At 45.3% G+C, this 27,772-nt stretch overlaps 1 protein-coding gene across 1 annotated transcript in view; it reads left to right on the top strand.

Annotated features, from left to right (window-relative positions):
- Nucleotides 1-27,772, top strand: part of SH3RF3 (SH3 domain containing ring finger 3) — a 256,125-nt gene that overhangs the window by 134,389 nt on the left and 93,964 nt on the right. The window contains exon 2 of the mRNA XM_042805823.1: nucleotides 23,702-23,977. Within this exon, the coding sequence (XP_042661757.1) occupies nucleotides 23,702-23,977 (276 nt within the window). The remainder of the gene's footprint in view (nucleotides 1-23,701; nucleotides 23,978-27,772) is intronic.

Below are 27,772 nucleotides of genomic sequence, written 5' to 3'. Positions count from 1 at the left end.
AATTAAGCAGAGTTTCTCGTTTCTTAAACCACAGTGTATCCAGTTGTGTCTTGCCCTCCCCTCCACAAATGTCATATATGTCACGTACACAGAATTTATGTCAGCATTTGCCATCTCACTGAGTGCCTCCATCCTTCATCCGGGTGATAGGCAATTGTTATTTGCTGCCTCATTTTAACCAGTCATTCCCATTAGCCCTAATAACACCAGGCGGGAGGGGGAGCTTTCATTTTGCATAAACACTGTGTTGACCTTCTTCAGTGAATTTCCCCATCAAGGAAAAACTCTTTGCAGAAGGTGTAACACTACTGTAAGGACGAATGTTGAGGAAGGGGGAAGAGGATGTGAATCATCTCGGAATTCACACTGTACAAAATCTTTTATTCTTCTTCCTTTTAATGTGCAATCTTTTTTTTCTTTTTTTTTTTTATTTACTTTTTTAATAGTATTTTTGCTGGAATACTTTTTGCAGAACAGAGGACTGGAACTCTTCAAAACCATGGTGCCAAGCATCTCCTCTCCCTCCTATTTCAAAATAAATCATTCTCCTGGTGGTAATGAGTAATACAGAAAAATGCAGGCGGCGAGGATTTTGCCAGGGAGAGAGAGATTTGCAGTGCTGTGCTTTGGCTTCTAAGCAAAGTTCTATTTAATGACACTGCCACAGAAGGAGTATTATATTATCTGTCCCACTGCTCAAGCCTTCAGTCTCGGCATTGTGTAAGCACACTACTTTTTTACATTTATAAGCAGCAAGCGATTCCAGAGACATTCCTGTTCCAGCTACAAAACTCAACAGACCCCAACTGTGTCATTACCTCACCCCGTTGGGGCAAGTCCTGCTCCTGCAGCTGCAGAGGGCCACTGCCAGCTGCCCTGGGAGGGTCCAGCTGCCCTCCCCGGGAGCGTGTCCCCCTCGCCACCGCGGCAGGCACGGCCCCAGCCCCGCGCCGCACACACCCGCCATGGAGAGAGGGGGCTGCTGTGCCCTCCTGCAGCAAAATCAGGATCACTTTGGGGGTGGCAGCAAGGCTGCAGCCGCTCTTCAGCCTCTCTGAAAGCCCCAGAAGGATGAGGAGCAGCGTGCCGTGGGGGGCAAGGCTGGTCCTCGCCTCTCGGAGGGCGCAGGGGGACCCGGACCCGTTAAGCTGACACTAAAGGTGCAGTGGGGCAACCCGCGTGCCCTCCCACAGCCTTGCTGCACCAGCCGGGTCCTACCCAAAGCAGTCTGCTGATCCTTAATGTTTATTTTTTTTTCTTTTTTCCCTGCTAAATTCTTCCTGGTTTTGGAGGGAAAGTGAAGAGATTCCTTTTTCTGTTCATTTAGCTATGGTGTTTTTGACATGCAGAGATAGTATAAATGTTTTTTTGCCTTTGAACTCCGCAGTCGAGCAGATGTAGTTGTTTCAACAAAATGAATTTTACCCTGCTGACTGAATACAATGTTTCTGAGGATTTCTGTCTCCCAGGATTTGCTTTAAGACGTCAGCTTTCGTTTGGATGGAATACATTGAATTAATAACATCCATAATTAATCTCTACAACCTCACCTAGATAGAGGGACCCCACGCCTGTCCCACCAGTATGCCTTGACCTCTGCCTGAGGGGCAGATGAGACCATTTGACTGCGCTCCCATCTGTTTCTCCCTGGCGAGATAACTAAGCTGCACCATGCCTTACTTCCATGGGGCAGAAGCACATCTGTCGGGGGCACAGGGAGAGCCCACCGGCCGGGTCCCTCTCTTGGCACAGCCGTTGGTTCACAATGGCCCGTGTAAACCTGGGCTGAACTGTGGCCAGGAGCAGGGATGGAAGCGCTCGTATCCTGTTACCAACCTCCTGAGCTGCTTAATCCCTTCAGCTGAAAGCTGACCTGCAGCAGATGCCGTTTCAGCAGTTTCCAAGAGTCAGCGATGTCCAAGCGTGGTATATTCGATGTATAGGGCCAGTTTCTCAGCTGGTATGAGTTGCCCCAGCTCTACTGACACCATCAGCATTACACTGATTCATGCCATAAATAGGACCAGGCCATAATTTTTTTAATTCGCCGCGGCTCATGTTTCGCATGACACGGAGGCGGATTTTTGAGTCAAGAGACCTTTTGTTAACATATTCCTGAATATCCCAGCATCTGATGTGCCAAAAGTAAAATGGCTCTTGACTCTCATTTCCTCTGGGCTGCCTTTTCACCAGCAGCTTAGGCTTGATTTACACTGCTGTCAATGGATAATGAGGCCCGCCTGCCTGGGGATGTCGGGGCATCATTACTGTTGGCGACAGTTCCCACTCTGTTGTTGGTCAGGCATCTGTCGACTGCTGGACGCGGTGGGGAGCAACGTGCTGTTCTTGGGGACACTTGTCTGAGGCTGTGGCACGGCTGTAGGATGTTTTCTGCGGCACCTTGCTGCCAGTGCCCAGGAGAAGACACTGGCCTGGATGGCGTCCCTGTCTCAGCTGCATATTCATATTTCTCCTGTCTTTATCTTGTTGGGCTTTTTAGCAGGACGTGAATGCACTTTCATGCTCTAAGGTATGAAGATACCATCTTTAAAAGAGAGTCTGGCAGGAGGAAAGACAGCTTCATGCACGAGTAAAGTGGTGTGTATATTAATGGTCTTCCAATTAGCAAAAAGCAAATGAAGTTTTACTTGATTTTTACAAGCCTTCATTTGGGGTTCAGGGCTCATTCTCCCTGCAGGAGACCTGGAAAACATGGCTTGCTTTGGCATTTCAGCAGCATTTTCTGGCAGATCTAGGATTTATGCTTGGTTTGATGAAGTTAAAGCTGGCACACATTTTCTGCGGATGGAGCATTTGAGCAGACAGGTTTATACAACTCCAAAGAACTGCATCAGACTGGAGCAGGACTTGATTTAAAGATAATTTGGGGAAGGTGGAGTGTTATGAGAGAAGAGAGAAAAATACATATAAAATAAATTCAAGCGCTAGATTAGATGCCTTCTTCGCTTTGCTGCTTGTGCACACTCTTGGAGTCTCTGGCATCCCCTAAATAGAAGGCAGGCACTCTAAATCAAAGCAAATGTTTTCTCTGTCGTTTCTGACACGAGTCAATGTTTCCGTAGATGGGCTGGCAAATCAGGTAGGCTGTAACTGTCTTTCCCACCCACAGTGCTGTACTCAAAGTTACTGCTGGCACGGTGGCTGCCAGTGCTTCAGAGGCACGGCACTGCCAAAAGGCGATGTGAGGGGTGGGGGGAGAGTGGGACCCCGTGTCCTGCCCGGCTGCCATGAGCTTGATGCATGAGATGAAACATCACCCTCACGTCCACCTTCCCTTGATGGCTCAGATGTTGTCACTGTCCAGACCTTCAGTGAAAACTGGAACAGTGCCATAACATTATTTCCAGTGTAAACGGGAGCTCTTTAATTGTTGGCTGTGTGTCCCAGCTCATGGTGAACATAAGCTTACTGGCGTTTGTTTATGAGTAACATCACGCTCTACATTGTCTTCTCTTCAATGGAGTTTTTTTCATACAATTTCTTGGTCATGACAGGGAGAGTTTTCTGGGTTTCTATGATTCACAGCGAGTGAACTTTATCTTTTTATTCATAAAATTCCCAAATGATCAGACATAAATGCCTCATTCCTGCCACTATCTTCCCCAAGAGGCTTGTGTGCCAAAAAAAGACTTGGAGTTGGCTGACAAGTCATTTCCTGATTTGCAGCCGTTCCAGATTTACTCAGCTACCAGCCACCCCCACGATGAGTGTCGTTCCTGCTGGAATGGGAGCAGGCTTACTCCTGGGTTTTTTTGTTGGTTTTTTTTTTTTTTTTTCTTCTTCTCTGCTATGGGTTTAAGCCTGCCAGGTGCTAAACCTGAATTCCTGCAGAAGCTATCAATGAATTCTGACTTTTGTCATATGACTGGGCGATGATGTGACACCTGGATCTCCTACATTCTGGAAGTGTTAACCCATTTTGAACCTTAATCTGTAGCAGATGGCTATGGCCCATGAATAATATTTATTTCTACTCTAGTATACCAAGGAAAGGATCCAGAATGCTTTCTTTCCCTTACCTAAAGATGTAGATACCAAAATCCCAGAAAGTGATGAAGAACACCTTTGTTTCTTAAGTATCTAAATCTCCTTATGCACCTCAGTGTTTGGCCCCAAAGCTTCCAAGGTCCGTAGGTGCAGGAGCACAGAAACAAGCCTGCTAGCCTGGGTTCTGGGTACATGGCACCCACACATGTGTCTGCCTTTCTCTTCCCAAATCCTGGGATGGGCCTGCTCCTTAGATGTGTTCAGAGCTCACAGGTCTATTATGTAGAGGCCCAGGGAAAGGAGGTTGCCAGGCTTATTAAAAAAAGCGTAGCAATTATATACCCGTAGGTATCATCCTTCAAAGATCCAATCTGCTCTCCCAGTGGTTGTGCCACCAGTCTGGAGAACATCTGTAAAAGCTTGCACGTGCCTCCTCTTGAGGCTGGGGCACAGCCAGCTAGACCAGGCTCAAAAGAAGATCACCTGGAAGTAGCCTTATGGTAAGTGACTACTTTTGCCACACTGGTTGCAGAAGCAATCAGCCCATTTTAAGGAAACCCAAGCCCTGAAATACTTGGTTAACGTGACATTGCAGTGTGACGGGTACTTGCAGTGGCCAACATACTGTTTTATGGAGTTTTGTGATGATGCAAGAGTTTCAGTTCTCATTTTGTTTAAATGAAACTTTATAAACATTATGTTAGCAGAGGAAAGCCTTAAGATGCAAACCCTGAAGAGTTGCCTGCCGATAGGCAAAGAAAAATAACTATTATTTTTTAAATCCCGGTATTTTTTTTCATCTTGCATTGTGTTTTATTATTTGCTTGGGTGCAGCAAATGCTGAAAAAAAGGATGCACAGCTGATTAGGGTAACTTTGACTTATGTGCTGAGTGTGATAGCAGGGACACACATCCTGCTTATGTATCTGCAGATCCAGATCATACCTGCACTGCTGGGCACGGGCCTGTGTTGGTACAGACACTAAAGCAGACATACAGAAAAGCCTGCACAGTTCTCCTGATCTCCAGCAGAATTGCACAAAGGAGGAGTTTGATGTTAGTGATGTGAAGGAGGCTGCATCGTGTCAGTCATTTGAGCAATTGGCCCCTGGTCTTATCCTTAGCACATACTTAACACATCTTGCCAAATTATGCGGTTGCTTAGTAATGTGAACAAATATCCCCTGGAGATTCAATAACCAAACTCATTATCACTTGTCATGTAGGCCAGGAACTGAATCCAGATCTCCAGGAGTGAATGACTGGTGTGTTAACCTACTCTCCTACTGCTAAAATATCAGAATGGATATGTGCAAAGTCAGCTCCACGCAGTGGGTAAAAATATGCCCTCAGTAAAACCACAGAGAAGCTCTATTAAAAATGATTCTCATTACATAGATTCCATTATCTGAAATAAGTAGGGGGGAATTTAGCACTTATTTGTGTTTTGAAGTAAGACATAAATGAAGACTGGTATTTTTTTTTATTATTTATTTTTGATCTTGAAAACTACATACTATAGCTGTTCTGCTTAAGTGTTGCAGAGGAAGGGGCTGTTGCGTGTGCCATCTTCCGCACTCCAGGAGGCCACTAAATCCCTCTGAAAACAGGAGCTTGTTCCAGTGTCACTTGTGGATGGTGTTAAGTGGGACAACAGCACTCACCACAGCTGTGTGTGGAGGTACCTGACCTTGCTCCAGACAGGCAAGTTTGCCGCAACATAACCACACTATCAGGGCTCATCCCAACGGTGCTGAGACCTCCCCAAGATCCGACAGAAATGTGCTGTGCTGCAGGGACACACCAGCTCCTCTGGGACTACCTAGATGGCACTACATTGTGCACCCCATAAATCCACGGTCTGAAATTTTTGCTAAGTACTCTGTCTCCCTCTCTTCAGCAGGTTTCTTCTGGTTCATCAGGAAAATGCAGAGAGTCAGCCAGTTTGCTTAACAATGATTTTGGCAGTGAAGCCAATATTTGTAGATCTGCGTACTGAATACATATGCTGTTGGCTATAAAGATACCACATTTTTCACTCATAAGCAATCCCAGCTGCATATACGGTTTTTGGACTTTTTTAAAAATTTTTTTCTGGAGTAAATTTCAGACCAGCTGCTCAGCGTACAAATGCAAGTTGGTTTAATTCATGTAGATAATGTACGCGTATCAGACATTGAGGGGGTGTGCGCACTCATAGTGAGGGGAGTTCAGAGGAGATGTGGAGATTGATAATTTGCCTGAACAAGGTCAGTACTGGCAAACATGGAAGGGAACACCTTAAGCTGCTGTTTCCCTTTCATGTAATATCTGCTCGAGGGTAAAATGGACTTGATCTCCCTTAAGCAGCAGCATTTCCTGTCACTTCCTCTGGACATCATTTACACAGATTAGTTGTTTTCTAGAGTTCAGTCTACAGGTTCTTTCCACTGTCATCAGCACTTTTCAACTGAAATTACCTTGTCTGAGAGAAAGTTTGCAAAGTTTCTTGCAATTTTTGTGTTAAAATAACCAACAACCGTCATAATGGAGATTAAATTGAGGGAATGACATTTTCTCAGCGCAGTGTTTTGGAACTGGGTTTGATTTTTTCCCCCTTTTTGTTCTGTGGAGAAATTTGTATTTGTCAACTATTGAACACATAATTTCTCATTTCCTACCTGTGTGAGAAGACATTGATCTGGTAGCTACAGGGTCTCACTAGCTGAACAGTCCTTCTATCTCTCTGGGGATTTTAACAGTTATCAGGTTCTTGCAGGGGTAATGGCACGTTTAGTGCTCTATAAGTATGAATCATTAGGAATTTGCTACACTGATATGCCCAAAGGGATTTTAAGGCTACTGTCACACAGCATCATGCTTACATTGCCCTCATCTCATGCTGCAGGAATTCTGCAGGTTGCAAAGCTTCAGTGGGGGTTGGCATTCTTGCAAGGATTTGGGTATTGGCCACATCCAGAGCCGGGACACAGGTCAGGGTGCACTGAAGCTCAGAGTCTTACCAAGTGCCTGCTTGGTGTGCCTTTGCCATTGTGCTTTGGCTTGAATCAGTCTTTAGATCTGTGATCAGAAAGAAGCTTTCTCCTCCACTCAGGTTGCAAAGTACTTTGGTGATGTGTTTTTGAATTTTTCTTGGTATCTAATTATCTCATGTGCTGAGCAAGGCCTCTTACCAAGCTTTGCTCAGCTCCCTTCCTTCATCAGGGGCAGGACATTGGCAATGCTTCTCCTGTCTCCTGATGCCTTCAGTTACCATGTAAAAGTTACAGGTTCTGGTCATTCCTGCTTGGCATTAAGTTCACGACAGGGTTTGGGGAGGTGTTTTGTTGCCTGTGGTGAACTGGAGCATGTAAGAAAAATATCTGAGAACCTGAGAAATATATCTATGCAACAAACAACATGTCTTGTTGATTACAGAGGAGTAGACTCAGCGGTCATGTGGGAGTCCAGCAGTCTCAGAGGGGTCTCTGCCCATTATTCGTTGACTTTCCTCGTACTTGCCCAGATTCTGGATTTGCTCATACTTGCTTTGTTCCGGCCTGTACCACTAGGCAATTACAGTTGAGTTATTGTTGTGCTGTAATGGACTTACGCATAATTCCTGAGCACAGACATATCCTTTCCAGTTCTGACTCCATAGAAACATTCAAATCAGGATGTGGACAATTCCTTAGCTGAGGTTCTGGCAGGCAGGGGAATGAGGTGGTGAAAAGAAAGCACTGGCATCATATGGAAATTTAATTCCCTTCCTTTGAATTTCAGCACAGCAATTCCCATCTGCTCAAGTGAGGGATCCAGCGCTCATTCTCAGACTTGGAGCTATCACTTACTGTCATAGTGAAGCTGTGGTTTTAGGGTAGGGCTGAGCCTATAGAGCCCATCTGGGGACTGCTGCTGAAAAGGAGGTTCTGGTTCCCATCTGAGCCCTCCCATCAGGTGTGCAGTCCTGTTGCCTTCCTTGTGCAGCACATTGTGCTTCTCTCAGCCTGAGTCGTCGGCTCAGGGGAGCTGAACCCACAGACACATTGACCAGCAAAGATTGCCTGAAGGTAGGCTCGCCTGTATCACAAAACTGCACCCTTGGCCAGTTCTTTCGCAAGCTCTTTCTTCGAGGTCCCATTGCTGAGAGAGTCAAGGGGGTTGCAGCTTTCTCCAGCAGCTCCACAAAGGCCAATGTCTCAGAGGGAGACCACTTGGCCCCACAGCACTTGCTGCTATTTCACAAAATGCACTTGCAAACCTTTAGTCCTCAGAGGTATACCGAGGGCACATGACACATGTAACTATGATTAGGCTTTCGGAGGTGGTATGATGGAATCATTAGGCATAACGAGCAAGGAAACAAAGCTTAATTGATTTGGAAGTCATGGAAATACAAGATGTAGTTTTTTTCAGGGTACGTTTATGTTTTTTCCGAGCAATATTTAACTCCATACTTTACCCCTGTTTTGCAGGTGTTTCACTCCCATACCAGAAACCCCTGTCCTGAAATGGTCACCTAAGCTTATCACCCAGTGAGAAGAATTAGGGCAGGCTGGGAGCCTGAAGTGTTGGCCTGCTAAATAAAGGAGGGGAGAGGAGAAGCCAGCGTGCTGAATTAGCTGCTAGGGAAGTCCTGAGAATGGCAGCATGTCTTACTTCTGCCCCTCTCAGGGGCTGAAGTTTCTTTTTCCTTTTGAGGCATATGCCCTAATCCTTTCCTGAAGTTGAGTGTCTAAATCTGTCTTTGAAAAGCAAAATGCTCTTCAGTTTTATAACATGGCCAGAGGAGAAGCCAGTGCTCTGATTTTATACAATATCCCAGTGATTATAGCATTAGGCCAGGGTAGAGGCACAGGAGTTCAATTCTAGTCTGAAGGGATTTGAAACCACACAGAAGACGATTAAGTAATAAAAATGTATACACTGGCATTATTTTGCTTTGTTGTTAAGTCTTTTTCTATTGTTAATATGCAGTGTATCTAATTGTAAGCCATTTCTTTATCAGCAGTGAAAACTATTTCAGTAAAAACAGGTTATTTCACCAAGTTAGACAGGTGCCCTCTTAAACCTGAAAAAGAAATGCCCAGGCATCCCATTATTATTGGTTTGAATTATTTATAGACTGTAGCACTTTACAAGACATTCAAAAAGCAAATGCATCCCATATTTTAAATAATACTAGGTGGTAAAAGAAGCACGCAATGCAGTATAGGATCACTATCATAGGATTTCCCCTTGTGTCACTTGCCACAGAACTTGACTGTGCTGCCACAACAGCGACAATCAGGAGTACTGTCATTATGGTCAGTGGGGGAGCTCTTGATTTATTTACATTCATGTAAGCAAAGTCAGAAGCAGGCACTGGAAAATGTTAAGGTCATTGCATCTAGCAAGGTGTAGCTGCAGTTTTCAAAATGACTGAACGACTTTGCAAGATAGGGTTTATGAGCTGGCTTTATATTAATAGAAAATATATGTGAAATATTTTTCCCTTTGAGGTTTACAGCCCCGTATTTTCTTACAGAAAAGCAGGGGTATTATCTTTGTTGTGCAGCTTTGTTGGTGTCAGATGCAGGTGCTGATGATGCAGGTGTGTAACTAACTGGGGCAAGATTTCAGTGCTGGCTGCTTCCCCCAGCCATTTGGGTCCTGAGATTTCTGAAGGTAAAGCTGAGCAACATCTCAAAAAATTGTACCTAAAGTCAGACCGTTTTGCCCAGGAATCAAGTATTTACCACCAAAATAAACAAAGACCAGAAATCTGGGAGGGAGATGCTGGGCAGGGAAGAGTAGGAGCAGTGCTGAGACTCACCTACGTGTGCCCTTTCCTCCAAAACCTCTGAGCATCAGCTGCCCCTGGATGGAGCCAGCTCCAGCTACACCCGGAGAGCCGGGGAAGGGAAGGCCTGCGAGTGCCACGGGGTGTGCCAGGCTGCTCCCACGTCCCCTCCCCGACCTGCACCCACAGCTCGGTGAGCACCAAGGCTTTATCCTAAGGCAGGGTGCACGCGGGGCCGTGGCTCCGAAAAACTCTGGAGCTGAGCCCGTCAGCGGCTTTGGCCGGGGTTCTGTGGAAACACATCCACGGATGGTAGAGGAATATGTCAAATATGCCCATAATACGTTAGGATATGATTGAGAGCATACCAGGTCCTTTGATGCTCTTCACCTTGGAGAAGAGTCAATCCTCAAAACAAGTGAGCTGGCTGTAGAGGCAGAGACGGTGACACCCACAGCAGGGCTGCTGTTTCTTCACTCAAATACATCCTTGCAGGTGATGCTGGTTTTTTTCTAGCTGTTTGTTTGTTTTCTTCTACTTCATTAGCAGCAGTGCTTAACGTTGGGTACTACGTACTCCAGGTTAGCCAGAAATTCAAACACTTAGGTCATTAATATCAATGTCTGTGCTAGAGGGCTAGTTACATCTCTAGCCTTTTTTTAAACTTTCCTAAAGACATTTTTTCACCCAGATCAACGACTGGTGATTATCCAGTCTGAATCAGGTTCCTATTATGTGAGGTAGAGGAGATTCTTTTGACTGCTGAAATGTGTGTAATAATAATAGCCATAGAGAGGAGCAAAATGTAGCACAAGCATTCTGTGTGTGTCCCTTTAATTAGAAACCATGCAGAGTTCGAAATCCGAGGTGCTTCCAAACATGTGTAGCGTTCATTTTAATCATTCCTCCGAGTGCAGGAGGAAGCATCAATTAAATTCAGCATGAGAGAAACTCCTGGGAGTGGGTGCAGGAAATGAATGTTTTTAGTAGTATTATGATGATGATGGTGATGCACAGGGACAGCGCTTTGAAAGCATTAACCTGAAAAGGCACCGAGGAGCCCCGTAGTATGTCAGCAAGCAGCCAAAGCGCTGAAAGATCCTTAAGGCATAACTTTGACCCATATTCTGTAGATAATCAACTTTTCTCTCCCCAGAGGGGATTCGGGAGAATGACATAAAAGCGTGATTTGCATTACGAAGCCTTGTATCTTCCTTGATGTTTTCCTTGCCTGCTCCAACCACCATTGCTTCCTCACATCAAACCGTCTGGAGGTTTGATCCAGCCTGGGAAGAAGCTGAACTGCTCTTAATGGGAGCCTGGCGAGGTGGAGGGGGGCACCTTTCCCAGCACGGGGGAGACAAGGGCTCACGGTGTCAGTGTGAGATGCTCTTAGACCTCTTCAGCACGGCGAGGCCGCGGGAGGCACGAGGCGGTCCTCTCCTCTGACTGCCCGGCACTTGTCAAAGCCAGAGCTGATTAAAGCCCTTCTGGCAGTTGGCTGGCTAGGGTGCAGGAAGGTGTCAGTCTGTCCTGTCAGCGGGACTGAGGCTTGAAAGTGCTTCCTACTCATCTTTGTGAAGAGAGCGTGTGTCGGTAAATTGTAGCTAATGGGTCATTCCGGGGTGAGGGACCCGGGTGGGAGGACAAAGCAGAGGCAGGGTGGGGAGAAGCAGGGAGCCTGCAGTCCCACCAAGGAGAGGCTAGGGATCCCGAAATAGAAGGTCCTCTTTTGGGGAAGATAACAACCACAGGGGTGCGTTTTTGATAAACAGAGCTGAAACACTGTGATTTAAGAAGCATGGATTTTTTCATTTTTAATGGATACCAGATATTTTAATATTACTAATCACAGCAAATGGGGGACGGAAATAATCTCTCGAAGTTCCTGGCAAGTAGGTCGGCATGTTCGTTTTTTTCAGACGACATGAGCATGGAGACCCCCGAGGTGCTCTCACTTGAGAAGGTCCCCGACAGCGAAGAGGCAAGGAGACTGCTCACACAGCACAGATGTGGATGAGCTAACTCCTCTCACGCTGACATTTTGAGCCAAGAATATTTCAACGTTAGCATCTCCTAATGCAGTTTCATCTCACTGGCTATAAAGCGTGTCCCGGTGCAAAAGAAACATCTGCGATTTTCATGTAACTATGAGAAAAGAGCCATAGCTGGTTTTGTGTAACAGGATTTGTGTGGGCTGTTGGTAAGGGCACGCTGCTGATAAATAAGGTTCAGTTGTAAATATTCTCTAGTGACATGGGAATTTATCCACCTATTGAAGTTTACAACTGAGCTACTGAGGAAACATGTTCTTTAGCTCCACTGTGTATGCAGCCCCCAGTGCATTTATCAAACGCCCTGTCAGTTCAGAAGGCGCAGTTCAGGTAATACAGTATTTATGAAACTGTTAACACCACCACAGAAAGTTCTCATAGAGTATGGTTTTTAAAGCTGCCTTATGAAAACTTTGGACAAGGGGAAAACAGAGGATATACTGTCAGTTTTATAGTGCAGGGCTCTGCTCTGTGGTCACGTGCACCGAGGAAGACACAACAGAAAGAAATGCTTCCTAGGCACTACACTTACTTACCATAAAGCATACAGTAAAAGCAGTGCAAGTGAATCGAACACTATCTTTTGCAGAAGTGTTAGGGTTTAAATAGGAATTTCAGATCCTCCCCTTCATCAGAAATAAGAATTAAGGCTGCCTTCTCATCCTTCACTCATTCACCCATCTCAGTTTACAAGCCACCCTGCCACCATCACTGTTAGACAGGCAGGCTCTTTGGGTGGGCACTTTTTCATCCCACTCCCATATCAGAGGGTCTTCGTGGTCATTTGCCTTCTACTGCTTCTCCCATATTCCCTGGAAAGCCTGGCAGAGGCCCTGCTTGCTCCCCTGTAAAACCATCCTTGTTTCACCCTTCAAACCTTGCAATACTCTGACACACTCAGAGACTCCTCAGCTCCTCAGCAAATGCAGGTTTCTGTATGGAGGAATGATCCCAACATGGTCTTTGAACAACCCTGTGTGACCTCAGGAAGGTAAATTTTAAAATTCCTTAATTTTTAAAAATTATTGTGTTGTTTTGTTTGGCTGCTGCAGCCGGTGAGCTGAGGCTGCCAAAGTGGCTTGTGTTGTTTCAGCCGCTGATTGTCTTGATTCTCAGTGAATGAAATGATGGGAGAAGTTTTTACACAAACTTTAAGTTAACATTTATGTGAAGGAAGGGAGGAAGACAGGAGAAAGATTTTCCTGGTGCCTATTTATTTATGTTTTTTAAAAAAAAAAAAAAAAAAAAAAAAAAAGTCTCTTCTCCACCGGTAGCAATACTGGCAAGATTCTCCGGAGTGGGGCTCCCTCTGTTGAGCTCTGGGAGCTTCGCCAGATGGTAAATACAGCTGCCCACTTCATTTTTGGGGCAGCTTCACCTCCAGGCCCTTCCTTACCCCTTTCCCCTCCCTGCGGTCCACCTGAGAGAAAAAAATATGCAATGGAAAAGTCCTGGCAAAGCAAGTCTGGAAGTGGGACCTCTGAGCTGTGACCTGCCTGGTGTCTGCCAGAAGGAAACCCAGCTCTGATGAGCTGTAGCAGGACTGGACCATAAAGTCCTTTCTGGGGCGGAGGTGGGAGGTGTATGACTCAAGGAAACACTTGAGTCACAAGGTAAGTAGCCAAGAAAAAAGATGTGGAAAGACTGGAAAGCAAACCAAAGGTATTGGGCTGGGTAGCAGAGTTACAAAGGCACCACTGGAAAATGTAAACTGTCCCGTGCTTTGTCAGCTTCCACCAGGAAAGATCAAATGAAGCAGTTACAGCAAAGATTCACGTTATGGGCTCTTATGCGGTACTTTTTAGTATTTTCCCAAAAATGTTCTTTTTTCTTGCCATGACCTACAGCATAAAGAATTGTGTAAAATTCCAGGGCTTTAAGTGCTGCCGCTGTGGAGGTGAAGGAGCCTGAAAAAACATAAGGCTCTCAAAATTGCACAGCAGGCTGACTTTTAACTTGTTTCTCTTACCAAAAAATGAGCAAGGACTGGCTTCTGGCAGGCGGCTGGGAAAACGAAGCCATGGTCCTGACCAAAGTGGCATTGCCTGGGGAGTAATCAGTGAGAGATTTCATGTTTATTTAAAGGATTTAAGACAAACTTTGAATGGAGAACACAAGGTAACCTTAAATATATAACTGCCATAGTGCCTTGAATACAAGGTTTTGTTTTGTGTTTCTCCATAGCCTCGGGGGAGCTCCAATTTGTTTTATAGCATGTCTCTATTCGTGGCTCTGGCAGGCTAAATGTAGCCAACTTTGCCATCTTTCCTCCCTGAACTGCTCAAGTAGCACATTGCAGTGAGATTGCCCGTTTAAGTTGCAGTAGCAGACATTTTTCTTCTGTTATTTGGCTTCTTCTGTGTTAACCCACTGCCAGCTCCTGAAAACCTCGCGTGGGATGTGCGTGGTGGCCCCTGCCTTTGCAAGGCAGGGAAGTCGAGGTGTATTTTGTCTGGTGGTTTCTCGTGAAGCCACACTGCGTACTTGGGTTAGAAGTCCTCTAAGCTATTGCTCGAGACTTGTTGTAGACCAGCTTCTGCTCTGAAATGTCTGAGTGCAGCAGACAGTCCTTTCATTGGGACCCCTGCACAGGATTATAAGGGTAAAATTTGGCCCTTAGGATCCAGTGACTGTCTTCTGCCTGAAAGGTGAAGGACACATTCTCAGAGCATACCCAGGCTTTGCAAAGGCTATGGCCAGCACATGAGAGATCACTAAGTATTTTCCTTGGTAGAGGCTGCCAGCCATTCATCCTTGTTTCAGAGATTACTTGTAAGATAAAGCTCTATATTGTATAGGAATTTTGTATGCATCCACGCCACTTCATCAAGATTAACTGGATTAAAGTGGTTTAACTGAAACCAGAATTTGACCCATGATGCCAGCAGTGTGTTGACAGTGCCACTTATTAAAGAGCAGAGAGAATCTGGAAGCTTTCAGGTTTTGCAGAACGTGAGGGACTTTACACTGGCACGGTTAAACAGCTGGCTGGTGTTACCCACTGATTCTCTGGGCAGCGATAGCTGTGAATTCACTGCTAGAAATCCAACCTGACCCTGAAAATCACGTGTTGCTTGATAGGAGTGCATGTAGTTTGAGAATACTTCACTTGGAACAACGTGTTACTAGGAAAAAGAGATCCTTGAATGTGTAAATATTGATAGATACTGGGTGATGGGCTGAAGCAGTGTGAGATGGGCAGGAGGTGTGAAGCTATTTTAGCTGCAGTTATGAGAGCAGATGAGCTCAGCATTGGACCGTCTTGCATTCAAGTTTTTAAACTTCCTAAGAGAAACGGTGTTGGACTGTAAAACTGAGCTCTTATTTTGGTAAAGCAGAGAATCCCAAACATATCTATGTGACAAGCTGTGTAGTGGAAAGCCTGCTGTTTCTTTCTCAGTTGTGCTGCAGGCATCAACTGCATTTGCCAAGGGAAAGTTTAAAACATGCTTTAATCTTGGTATGTACAAAGATGGACCTTATAGGGTAAAATGCAAGTTGGGCCTGTTTGACATATAAACTACAAAATAACCTTGGGAGACACTGTTCTCTTTAAAGAGCAGTTTGTGCTCTGTTCACCCATTGCTGAAGAAGATTAACAGCATCCTTTGCTGTTCTGGGGTGATGAACATCGTTGTTCCCTGTTCTTTGGGGAGCAACGCTGATGTGCTAGAATGATGCTGTACCTACTCACCTTTGTTTCCTCTCCATCTGCTGAGCAATTCCCATGGTATCTTCATGCTAATTGCAAAAGTCACTCCTGGAAACGGCAGATAGGGTGCTAAGCTGTTTGGCCACTTCCTCTCCATGTATAAAGACCACCTCTTGGGAACACATAGAGGTGTTCTGAAGACCTCCTAGCACGTCAAAACAGTTTTGGAGAAGCGTTTCACCTCCTGCTTCGGGGAGGAGCTGTGCACAGCTCGGGTGCGTATTGTCTGCATGTATCCTCAGGTGTCACAAGGTCCACAGCACCATCAGCCAGGATCAGGGCCTACCCATTATGTCCGAGTCCTTAGTTAAATAAAACAGTAGAGCTTTAGTTGAGAAGTTTTATTTTTGTTGTGATTAATTGCTACTTATATGGCACTATAAATAAGCATGACACTTTCCAGGCTATATAAAAGATTACGTTTAGTTTTCATTCTTCATGGTGCTGTTTTTACTGTTGGCTAAACTACTTTTATTCTCAGAGTTAGTTTCAACAAGGCTGTACCTGAAAACTGTGATTTTTCAGGCTTTTACTGATGGCTCACATGGAGCTGACTAATAGCTCGTCGCTGGTTTTTGTCTTTGCTACTTTGTGCAAAATTAAATTCTCTTTGGTCAATTTTCCTATTATTAGCTTTCTGTGAAAGCAAATGCTGCTGTGTCACCGTCTTGATCTGCCAGGCCAGGCAGCCCAGGGGCGATAGTGCTTCTGAATGGCTGCACATAAAACAAACCATCTTACACAGAAGACAAGCCACTTCTTAAGAGATTTTGCTGTGAGATATAGTGATGATTTATGATATGGCATCCTGAAAGTTCACCTTCAGGACAGAAGCTGCTAAAAGCTCTGCTGGTGGCAGATCTTACAGCGATATGCGTTTGTTACATCTGCACTGGCTAAAATTTGCCCCAGCCCTTTGCTTCTTCAGCTCATTCAGCATGTACAGTTGCCCTCTCTTCCTTCCTAGGGCTGACCAAGGAGAAATGTGTTTTAAGCACCGCTGTTGATTTACCTGAAAGGCGTTACTCTCGAAAGATGTCAAACCGAGAGCGACCGTAGCGCCCTGCTGCCTTTCGCCCCGCGGCCCTCCCCAAGCCCGGCAGACATCGCTGCCTTCGCCACCGCGACCGAGCAGCTTCTCGTGCTTACCACTGACTGTTCGGAGCGCCAGACTGCCTTCCACTTTTCCATCCCAAAGGGATCCGAGCAGGCATTTCACGCCCATGATTCACCTCTCTCTCGGCTGACTTTGCGCGGGTGCTTTCGATGCCAGGATCCGGGTGCTAGCAGCGGGGAGCAGCCCCTCTCCTCCTCAGCAGTCCTGCTGGTGGGTGCTCCCCCCCCACCACCCCTGTCCTCTCCAGCACGGCTGCTGCGATTTCTGCGAAGCTGTTACGGGTGGCAGGAAACCATATGCTGAAGTGTCTCCCCGCCTGCTCGTGGGGAGCTTCCTACTAGTTGGAACACATCAATGCAGTCCCATGCATCGCCAACCGAATCTTTGCTTGTGTAGACTGGGAAATTCAGAGTAATATGTGATGCTTTCGAGTAATGAAGCAAAAAATTAACAGTATGTGTTTTAATTATTATTTAGGCTCTGCAGTAATAGCTTGTGCTTCGTTATAGTTTACCACCAAGACGTGCATGCTTCTCAACGCTTTTTCATTTCTGTGTATTTTCTTCTTTATAGACTTTTGATTTGCTTTGGATGTTTACACTTGATAGTAATTCATGAAGGAGATAAATGTATATTCATTCATTCAGAGGAACAGACTCTTCAGCTGTGTATTTGGAGGATGGGGCACATGGAGATGTTGGAGAAACTGAAAGAACTGCAACAAGCTACATGCCAGAGTGTTTTGCTAAAATGACCTAAGTACAGTCTAAAAAAGAAATAAATTACTGTCCCTAGTAGTGCTCTTATCAGGCTGTTCCAGCAGTGTGTTCTGAGGCTGTTTGGCTTCATCCATTCCTGCTTCACATCTAGCTCTGACTATGAACAAGACTCGTGAAGCAGAAGGAAAGAGGAGTTAAACACTCCCCCACCTTTTGCATTTCCCCAATTCTTTCATCTCCTGAAACCTGTTTCATGACCTGTGAAACAGGGGTCGGGTGAGGGTGCTGCCCCACGGGGCGGGCAGCATCACACCTGCCTCTTGTGGGGGATCCCCACGTGCAGGGAAAGCTCTTGCAGCAAAGAGGCTGAGGTTTCCCTTCTTTGCACAGCTTGAACTGCACAGGGCAAGAGCTTGGGCGAGGGAAATTACCCCACAGCATTAATGTGGCTTTCACACGTCAGAAAAACAGTCTTCTGCTCTGCTGTTGCAGAGAGGAGTTGTTGTGGGAGCCTCAAGAGGTTTCTTGGGTTTCAGGACTCTGAACACAAACTTGGTTTGAGAGAAGGGTTGGATCGTAACACTTCTGTTTCAGTTTAGTATCTGGAGGCCTTGCTCCTGTGTATTTTATTTTTGATTTCTTATATAATGCAATGTAGTGATTTCAAGGAATGGTCTTGGGCTTTCCCTCTGTGTGTCTGTGAGCCAGCAAATCTGGCCAGCCTTTCTGATAATTTTGCATGTGAGGCTTTGATGCTGTCTTTGGTGTACACCCTACCTAGTTGTGCACAGACACAGAAACAGAAGGCACACTCATGTTAGACACCCAGATTCTGCTTGCTCTCTCTCGAAAAACTGGTTGCATGGGGAAGGTTTTATTTTCCCTTCCCAAATAGTGTGGAGTATGAAAATCATGTTTTGTAGGCACCTGCACTGTACTTCAGGCAAGCATCAGATCTTTTTCAAAGTAGTGACCTCCTTCATCAAGTATTTATTGCACAGAGAATCTGGAAGGTTTTGACCCTTGTTGGAGCTGGTGTTGCTTTTGAGCATATTGGGAAAATGTCTCTTTTCTGTAACTTTTGAAAACTGAAGACCTACTCTACCTGTGCAGCTCACACTCTACAGAGCTTTCTACTGGGAGAATTTATTGGAAACAAGCATGTTTGGGTTTTTTTCCTCTCCTTTTGTTCTGCAGGATACGTAATGAAAAATTCTCCAGTGTTGCCACTTAATTGCTTCATGGCTGTTGTTTGTCAATTTGCCAGCAGGTTTCTGCTTAACTGCTGCCATTTGACATTGCTGAAACACAAATGCAGAATGATTGAGTTGCCAACATATCATTGAGCCTTCTGCGAGGGGGGTTTTCAGCATATTAACGCTTCAGGCTTTTACGTCAGTATTGATTGCTGAAATAGAAAAGAAGCCTTTGGCAGTATTCAGCATTGTGCCAACGCGCATTTACTGGCAGGAAAAAGAAACGGGCCGTTGCCATTGACTCTGACTTCATCCTTTCCTTCCTTCCTTCCTTTCTTTCTTACATTCTTTATTTCTATACACACCCACACAGAGTTTTGAAATTTAATACACATCATAGGAGAATTCCAGTTAACCTAACAATAAATCAACAGGGCGAATCAGTTTCTTGATACAGCCAGATGCGGAGGCCGTTTAATTTTGCAGCCGCCTGCACTGTGCCCGACCAGCTTTCGTGGCAGCCGGGGAGGGGGCTGATGGCAGCTGTCCCTCAGAGCAGCAGCACAGGTCAAGAGCTGACTCGGAGGGGCAGAGTGGGGTGGTGGTCTCCGCTGGGCTCCTCACAGGGCAGCCAGGTTGCCCCCCGCCCCGGTCCCTGGGTGCGGGGGTGGCCATCGCGGAGCTGGGCACCGTGGGGAGGGGAGCAGCACGGTGCTGCTGGGGCCAAACCGGGGAAGGGAGTTTTCCTCCCAGGACATAGCGTTGCAGAAGCCCCCCCCCCCCCAGATGGTGCCCCCACGAGTGAGAAGGGGCTTTGGCTGAGGATCAGGGGACGACGTGGATGGTGAGGGGGTAGGGCGGTGGCTGGGTGGTGTCCACCGGCTGCGTTGGTGCCCAGATGCCGGAGCGGCCGAGGGCGGGTAAGGGGAGTTTGCTGTGCTGAAGCAGGGTGCAAGAGGAAGGTGCAAGCCCTCCTCCAGTTGTTAGAGGAACATCTCTATGTGCTTATCACTGCCCTCCACCAAAACTGCTGCCTGCCTCTGCATTTCTTTAGTCTGAGCCCTTAGATGACACTTTGCAGCCTGTTTTAGATTAGAAGATTTTGTAAGAAGGACCACCTGGGTATGCTGAAGATGATGCTGTTTGACTGAAATGCCTTTGTATGGAAGAAAGAGCTGAGGGCAAATAGGACAGGGCATGGAGCAGAGATTTTGAACAGCAAATGGGAAGGGCATGCTCCCTGGCAAGGCTGGAGGGGTTTGCATGGGAGACGGAGACCAGTCCTGACCGATCCCCTTCCTGTTGAATTGGGGCAGTCAAGTGAAGAAAAAGGGATTCTGGCTATTAAGCCAGAATTGCACCGCACAAAGATTTGGCAAAGAGGGAAGTAGTCATAGGATCATAGGAAGATTGCTAAGAATCACCTAACTGTTGATGGGAAGAGGCATTACAACTAGCAAACAGCAGCAGTGATCATTTTTCTTCTATTTCTGGAGCCTGCTTAATGCTTCTTCCTTTCAGGTGTAGTTAAGAGGAGCTTTCTGAATCTGATTTGCTTGTCTCTTATGGATTAACCAAAAGTAGGAACAATAATGGGAAATTTCCTTGCTTCTTAGGGACCAGGATTCATTAATATAATCTGACCACTGAAAGTCCACTGAAATCTGGACCTTTTGGCCATAAAATATCAGCAAGGAAGCTTCAGGAGTTTATTTGGGTTTGGTTTTTTTTTTTTTTTTGCTAACTGTAATATTGAATTTCTCTCTTTGTTTGATTGGAGCAGACACTTAGAGCTTTGGAACAGGAAAAGTAGCTTTATTTGAAAAGTGTTAAAGGACTCCATTATTTCTTTACTTCTGCCTGGGCCACAGTAAATAGCAATCTTTACCTGGGATGCTTAAATCAAAATGGGTACTTCTGACCTTACAGAAAGGCTGGGAAATGCCTCAATTACAGCAATTTTTCAATAGGAGGGTGTCTGTTCCACTAAACAACATGTTTATTTTAAAATATGCCTCTACAGATTTTTAAATGGTAAAGCTGTGGCTAACAATTAGAAAACCTGTAGCTGATAACTGGAACATTTAATTTTGGAAGCACCTTCCCACTGGCAGTTGTAGTTTAAGTAAGTACCTCATGCACAGATCTTCTCTGTGTAGGACAGTCCCCAGATGACAAAGTCCATAACTAAGCCCATGAAAGAGAACAGGAACACAAGCACCTAAACTGCCAGTTCCCTGGGGTGCCACATTAGGGTCTCCAAATAAAACAGTGCCAGATTTCGAATTAAAATTTTTGTCTTGCAGCTTGTTTTGCTTAAAAGTCTGCATTTTCATCAGGTGAAGATATAAACAGCCACCTGAATCATCTTCTAGCCAGCTCTATTAATTAGCAGTAAAAGCCCAGCATGTGTTGCCTAAGAATTTCATTGATGATGTGTGAGACTGAATGAAATCCAGTTTCCTTTTCTGTAACCCTGGGGACTGTTGACTTTTTACACAGTAAAATGAGGCTTGGAAAGAGAAGGTGGTTAAAAAGTAAAGAAAGTGATCTGACCTTGAATTGCTACAAAGATCTTGGGAATAGTAAGTCCCCATCTAGGGTAAGTGATACAGAGAGTGCTTGCCAGGCGTGTGTCTGGATCAGCAGTGGTTCAGTGCACACCTGGCCGAAGTCTTACTCAGTGTTTGATAAATTGTCTTCTCCCAGCATGAGTTAAGGTAATGAATCTTTTATTTCTAAATTACTACAAGGCTCTGTAGTCTTTCAGCTTCATTTTTTTTCTTTTTCTCGTTTCAAATAGGTAATGCAATCTATGCCTTACCTAAGGAGTTTGATGGTATCATATGCTTAATCTTTAAAATACTGGGGAGAGGAGAAAGGCTTTGGTGTCAAGGGAAATAACCATCCTGGCAGAGAGAAAAATATCAGTAGGATGCTGCCACTGATTTGGCAAAGACTGATGCATGCTTTGTTAGCCGGCCGTTGATTTTCTTTTCCGGTTTTATGCTTTTTTTTTGTTACGTTTGAAGGTGCTTCCAAAATCCTGGTCTTTAACTGGGTACCTTCATTCAGATACAGCAAAATCCAAAAGAATCCGGAGAAGAGAAAAAAAAAAAAAAAAAAAAAAAAAAAAAGAGGAACTGTGAATTGGTAATGAGAAAACCGAGAGCTGGGGACACATCTGCATGAAATTAAATCCCCGTCCAGACAACACGGACAGAGCTCTGTGGGACCGTGCCTGTTTGACTGCCTCCTGCCCCGAGTGGTGTAGGCAAGAAGTTCTGCTGCACATGCTTTCCACGACCCGCACAGCTACTAGAGCCCTTCCTAATAAAAGGAGGCAGTGAAGGCCTGTGTGTGAAGGCGCACGCGAGGAACTTAGCTTTTTGGTCGGCGTGGTGTCTGCCTGCCGCGGCGGCCGTCCGGCCCCCGGGAGCAGCCGGGGGGGGCTGCGCTGGCAGGCAGCGGGGGGGGACGGTGGGCCGGGGTGTCTCCTGCCGAAAGGTGCAGGTGTGGGAGCAGAAAACCCGCCCTGCCAAGAGCAGGTCCATGTAACGCACCCGCCGGGATCGGAAAGCGCCTCTGCTGTTCGCGTTAACAGATACGGTAAAAAGTCACCCCGGCATCTCATTTTCTGGCTGGGGTGGGGAAGCGCTTCTCCCTGCGGAAAGCATCCGAGTGCTGCGCTTGCACACAGGAATGTCATCCAGCAGTACAGGCATAAGAAACACCTGGGAGAATACCAGGGTGTTTTATTAAACATACTTTTCCTTTTTTCATTGGCCCTGTAGGACACCCCATTGACAGCCAGCGTGCGGAGCAGGGAACAGACTACTTGGTACTCATATGTATGCAACAGAAAACCAGGTCGTTTTTATGAATGCATCTCTGAGAAACAGACTCTTATGAAAGGTTGACTTTACAGGATCCCTTCAGCTTCCCCTGTGGTGTGCACTGCCACATACTTGCACTGCGGCTTGCAAGCTGACTCTTAGCTCAAGCTCGATAAAATTTTAAAAGGACATATAAGATAATACAGCGATATACCTTTTCTCCCCCAGTATGGGTTAAAGAGCTATTATAGGGCCAAAGCAGCAGGCAGCTGTGTCCAACACAGTTACCCCCTGCTCTGTGGGGATACAGCAAGAAGGGGAGCGAGTATCCAGGGAGGGCAAAGGCCAGGGCTGCATAAACCAATACTTCCTCCAAAAAATCATCCTTGCAGTTGCAGCCTGGATGAGACAATCTTGTACCGGGCCAAAGTGAACTCTGCAAAGAATTCTTCGCAGTCAAGTAGTTCCCATCAAATAAGTTTCCCTTTGCTGTCACACCAAACGATTAACTGTTCAGGCTTTTTTGCTCTTGTGCTGTGATTTTTTAAAAAAGTTTGTTTCTTTCTTTTAATGAGAGTGAGAGCCTTAGAGCTGGTTTTAGTTCTAAAAGAAAGATTTGAGGCATTCTGCCTATTCCACTTTTCCACAGAGACATTAATTCATAATCAACAAAGAATATTATAACTGTTTACAGTAGCCGTCAGTGAACAGTGTGAGACGTGGGGATTTTGAAAGGAGTAAGAGTATTTGGTTACAGAACTAAAAGCTAAACTAAAAGCTTCAAACTCAAAAATGTTTGGAGTTGCTCAAACAAACACAATGAAAAATTTTCAACTTGCCAACTTTTAGAACCATGTGTATCTTCAAGCTTGTTTTGTTTTGTTTATCTTCTGAGCCTCAGAAACCAAAGCAACCCTGAAGGTCAAAATGTCTAATATTTTACCTTTAGACTTGTCGAGCTCTACTTGTTTAAACACATAGTCCTGCTTACATAGGATAGTTTGCAAATTAACAGATGCTGCTTGATGGTGTACGAGGTACTGTGGGTTTCAGCTGAGCTTCAGGAGAACTGCAGTGCCTCCTCTCATGTAGCACACTTACTTTCTCAGTCTTACCATCATGCACATCCTATTTTTCCTATAAGATCCAGGGCATAGCATTATGTAGCAGTCAGCTGCAGTCACTGGTGTAATTTGGTCACGGATGAGCAGTTTGCTTCTAGCTGAAAGTGACTGTAGGAAGGACATCGGTGCTGGCTCGAGTTTGCTTAAAGATGGTTGCATATTTTGTTTCCCCAGAGTGTTTCTCAGCTTCCCTATGGCAAAGCCCTCTACACGTATGAGGGAAAAGAGCCCGGTGACCTCAAGTTTAACAAGGGGGACATCATCATACTGCGGCGGAAGGTGGACGAGAACTGGTACCACGGGGAGCTCAATGGGAACCACGGCTTCTTCCCCGCCAGTTACATCCAGTGTATCAAGCCCCTCCCGCAAGCTCCACCTCAGGGCAAAGCACTTTACGACTTTGAAATAAAGGATAAAGATCAAGACAAGGATTGCCTGACTTTCACCAAGGTAGGGGAACAGGGTTTTCTTAAAGCAAAAACGCCTTTAGAAACCTACTTCTGTAGGGACTGATGGGGCACGTGGAGTGCTGGCAGCCGGGGTGGTGCTGGGACCAGTGGGACATCTGCCTGGCGGCTCTGCCCAGGGACCCCCTGCACTCCATTTGATTCTTTCAACTGGCTTCTTGAATGAGAAAATGAAAGTCCTTGAGCTCAGGTAGCCCAGGGGGGACAGGCTGGCAGGGCTGAATTTCCTCGGTTAGGTGGGACGTCCCCTCACCTAAGGGGCTGAAGGGCGCAGACTTCTCCCAACTTGTCAGCGCTCCTCCCTGCCGAGGCAGAGCCTGCTCGGTGGCCCTGCCATGTCCTGTGCACCAGCCCTGCCGCAGGGCTGCGTGGGCATAAAGCCTCCCTCAGGGCAAGCACCATGTTAACGTCCTTGGGAAATTGCTCCCACTTTGTCTGCAGGAGAAGCCAGTGAGATAGGTCCTGCCCTGTACGGCAAGGTTGGTATAAAGCCAGTGAAACTCAACGGGTAGAACTGGCTACACGCTTTCTGAGAACATTTTTCTGTCTAAAGAGCATACGTTTCATCTGCATTGAAATGTTCTACAAGAACGACTCAATTTCAGAAAGAAAGTCTAATGGAAATGTGTCTTTTAATGTTCCTTATTGAATCAGATGTTTCAGTGTTTTAAAATGCCATTCAGCTTCAAAATGTATATTGGATCATACCATATACCAATTAGCAATTGAAATACACTATCATCATATATCACAGTATTTCCTATTTTAAGAACATAAAGACTTTCAAAAGCAGACATTTAAAAAGCAGTCTGTGGTTTTTTAAAACCAAAATGTTTAATAAATTCCAGTTGGAATGAGAGAAAACTGAGATATTATAATTTCCTTTGGATTTAATTTCTCCCCCACCTCCCCACCGGCTTTCTGTCTCCCCCTCCCCTCCCTAGCAATTTGTGTTGACCTGAGATGGGCTTCATGGATATCAAGAAATCCACAGTAAAATAAAGCATATCCCCTTACGTTAATTTATGGCACTGAATGCCATGGAGAACCTGTTCATTGTCATTTTCTGTTTTATTTCAGCTGTCTGTGGTTGTTATGGTATCACATAAAGTAATAACAGTTATGCTGGAAATGAATATGAAATAGATGATAAAAATATCCTTCACCAGGATTTTACTGACCTCCTCTTTTGAGGCTACTTATTATAGCTGAATGAATTATTTGCAGCGTATAATTTTCTCACCGAATGTAACATCTTTTTCACTCATGCAACATTTCTCAGCAGGACGCAATTTCCTAGAATGTATACTTTCTCATATTTATTTAACAAAAGATGTGTAAGCACTTTTGCTCCATAGCAAGCGAAGTGTTTGATTGCAAACACTGCAAGCCCTGTGACTACCCGGCCTCCCTGGAGCTGTGAATCTCTTCAAGAAAGTGGGCTGCTTACTGAGAAGTAGCAGCCATGCACTAACAGAAAGCTAGCCAGAAGTTACCTTTGAGATCCTATCAGTGAACAGATATATTTGCTGACATGTTGTTTCCCTCACTGCTTGTCCAGAGGTTCAATGGTGACTTCTCTGAGAAGCAATCTTCCTTGTCCGTTTAAGGTATTCACTGCTTGCTCAATCTAAGAAACTTCATAAGTATGACAGGGAGTTGTGGTCTTTTTTGTTAGAGCAGGTCCTTTCCTAGACACTTTTGTATTTGATATATTTGGTGCCATATATTAGTATACCTCCTTTACAATAACTGTCTCTGTATACTGATAGTTCTCATTTTCTTGGCTGTCCAATGTCTTTCTCGCATGGACCATTTCTTTCTGCTATATAGCTCTATTCTCATTCTCTCGATTTTCCTTTTTTTCCGCCCCTTGTGTTACTGTCTGCATCCTTTTATCCCTGATGACTGTGTTTTCCCCAAGGGAGTTTGGTTTCTCTTCTACTGCTATTTTCTTCTTTAGCTTCTTCCACTACACGCACTGTCACCTTGTAACTGTTTTTATGTCTTGCCTATTGTTCTTCTTGACACTGAGCAATCTATTTTTCATCTCGGGACTTTACTGTCATATTTTCATCAGTTTTCTCAATGCTAATTTTAGCTGTCACCTGCACTGATGAAGGTTCCTGTTTAGCCCAGATTTTAGATCATCTGCTGATGCAGTCAGTTCCTCTGCACAGAGTCACGAGCACTGAGTTGCTGTAGATGTGATTTGTCACTTGGAGCAATATTAATCATTTGAATGCCTCAGTTTGCATCTGAAGATGCTAGACCTGATCGCAATTTCATTTACACTATTTGTTCTTTCCTCAGGTAGAGGGGTTGCATCGGCATGACATTTATACAAATTGATATAACCTCTATGTGACCTGCAACTCATTTAATGGTACCAGACACCTGTAATTAGATTTTAGTTATAAACATATAATAAAGAAGAGTTTTCCTCTGAAGAGCAACTACAGGAATGGAACTCAATCATAGGGATCTCCTGTATCATTATGTTTTGTTGCTCTTTTGCTGGGCTTTGTTTTTTCCCATCCCCTTTGTTACGATGCAGTCAGAATGTCTGTGAAGTAAAGCAAAGGAAGAACATTTGGGTTTTCCTCTTACTAGTTTTCTGTTTGTTTGTGTGTTTGTTTTTCCAAAATTCAAATGTCCTGTTGTTCCAGAGGTGGATTGCAAGGAGATGAAGTCTGCTTTACACTGATCTTCATGAGCAGTGCTGCAGAGGGCTTCTGCCATTTACCCATATTCATCTCCAATAGACACAGCACTCTCCAAATGAAAGGCCAGAGATAAATCAAATATAATAATTTTGTATGTGTAAGTGTAAAACTGGGAGAGACCGAGAAGCCTGTTTTGAGTATCCATTGCAACAAACAAAGCTCCAGTGTATCTTTGTCTTACACCATGCGGACTGCTCCTCCTCCCAAAGTAGCTGTATGTACAGGTGTAGGGTCCTGCCACTGTTCCCTCCTCTGCAGTGGCTACAAGAAGAGAAGACACCCCAGCTCTGCGACTTTACATATTTTTCCTCACTGTGTAGCAGTGATCAGCCAAATCAGTCGGTTAGCAGTTATTCTGCTCTCCGTAACACTGGGTTCCAGCCTCAATTCAGCTTTGCACCAGTTTAAGTTTAGCAGCTTCAGAAGTGTTACTCCTGATGTTCACTAGCGTGGTAGCAATAAGTGTGTGGCCTCCAGAGTCTCATTGTGTGCCTTTGGGATATACTCATTTAACTCAGATTTCTAATGTCTCCTTTTGTGATACTCCTGTATAAGTCTGGGCTGCGGCTGTCTCTCTTTTAAAAAATATCCCATCCTCTCTTGGGCCACGTGCTCTCTGGTACAAGCCACGAGCAAGAGGACTCTGCTCTCAGCCATAGCCGTGCAAATCTGGAGTCACTGCATTTTTGTCTCTTTGTGTAGTTCCTCCAGGCTTAGACCGAGTCCAGATTCAGCCCACGGTTTTGTTTTGGTGTTGGATCACACTTTGCATGCATGAGTTCATGTGTCCCTTTCGCCTTCGCTCAGCGGTAGATGAATCTCAAACCCATCGAGGTAGAGTCCACTGTCTCCCATGCTGTACTGCTCATTACATTTTTAATCACACTGGCTTTTTCCTTCACTTTCCAATGCTTTTATTCCCAGCCCACAGCGGTGTTCAACGAATGTTGCACCGATCTTGGAGCTGTCACGTCCAATACCGGCTCCTGGCAGCCGCCTGGCACCGCAGCCCCTTCGCACTTAATTCCAGCAGCATTTGCTGTTCTCAGAGG

This window comes from Tyto alba, unplaced genomic scaffold (assembly GCF_018691265.1).
Source record: "Tyto alba isolate M040663 unplaced genomic scaffold, T.alba_DEE_v4.0 Super-Scaffold_45, whole genome shotgun sequence".
Taxonomy (NCBI): Eukaryota; Metazoa; Chordata; class Aves; order Strigiformes; family Tytonidae; genus Tyto; species Tyto alba.
This window is presented reverse-complemented; position numbering and strand designations above follow the sequence as displayed.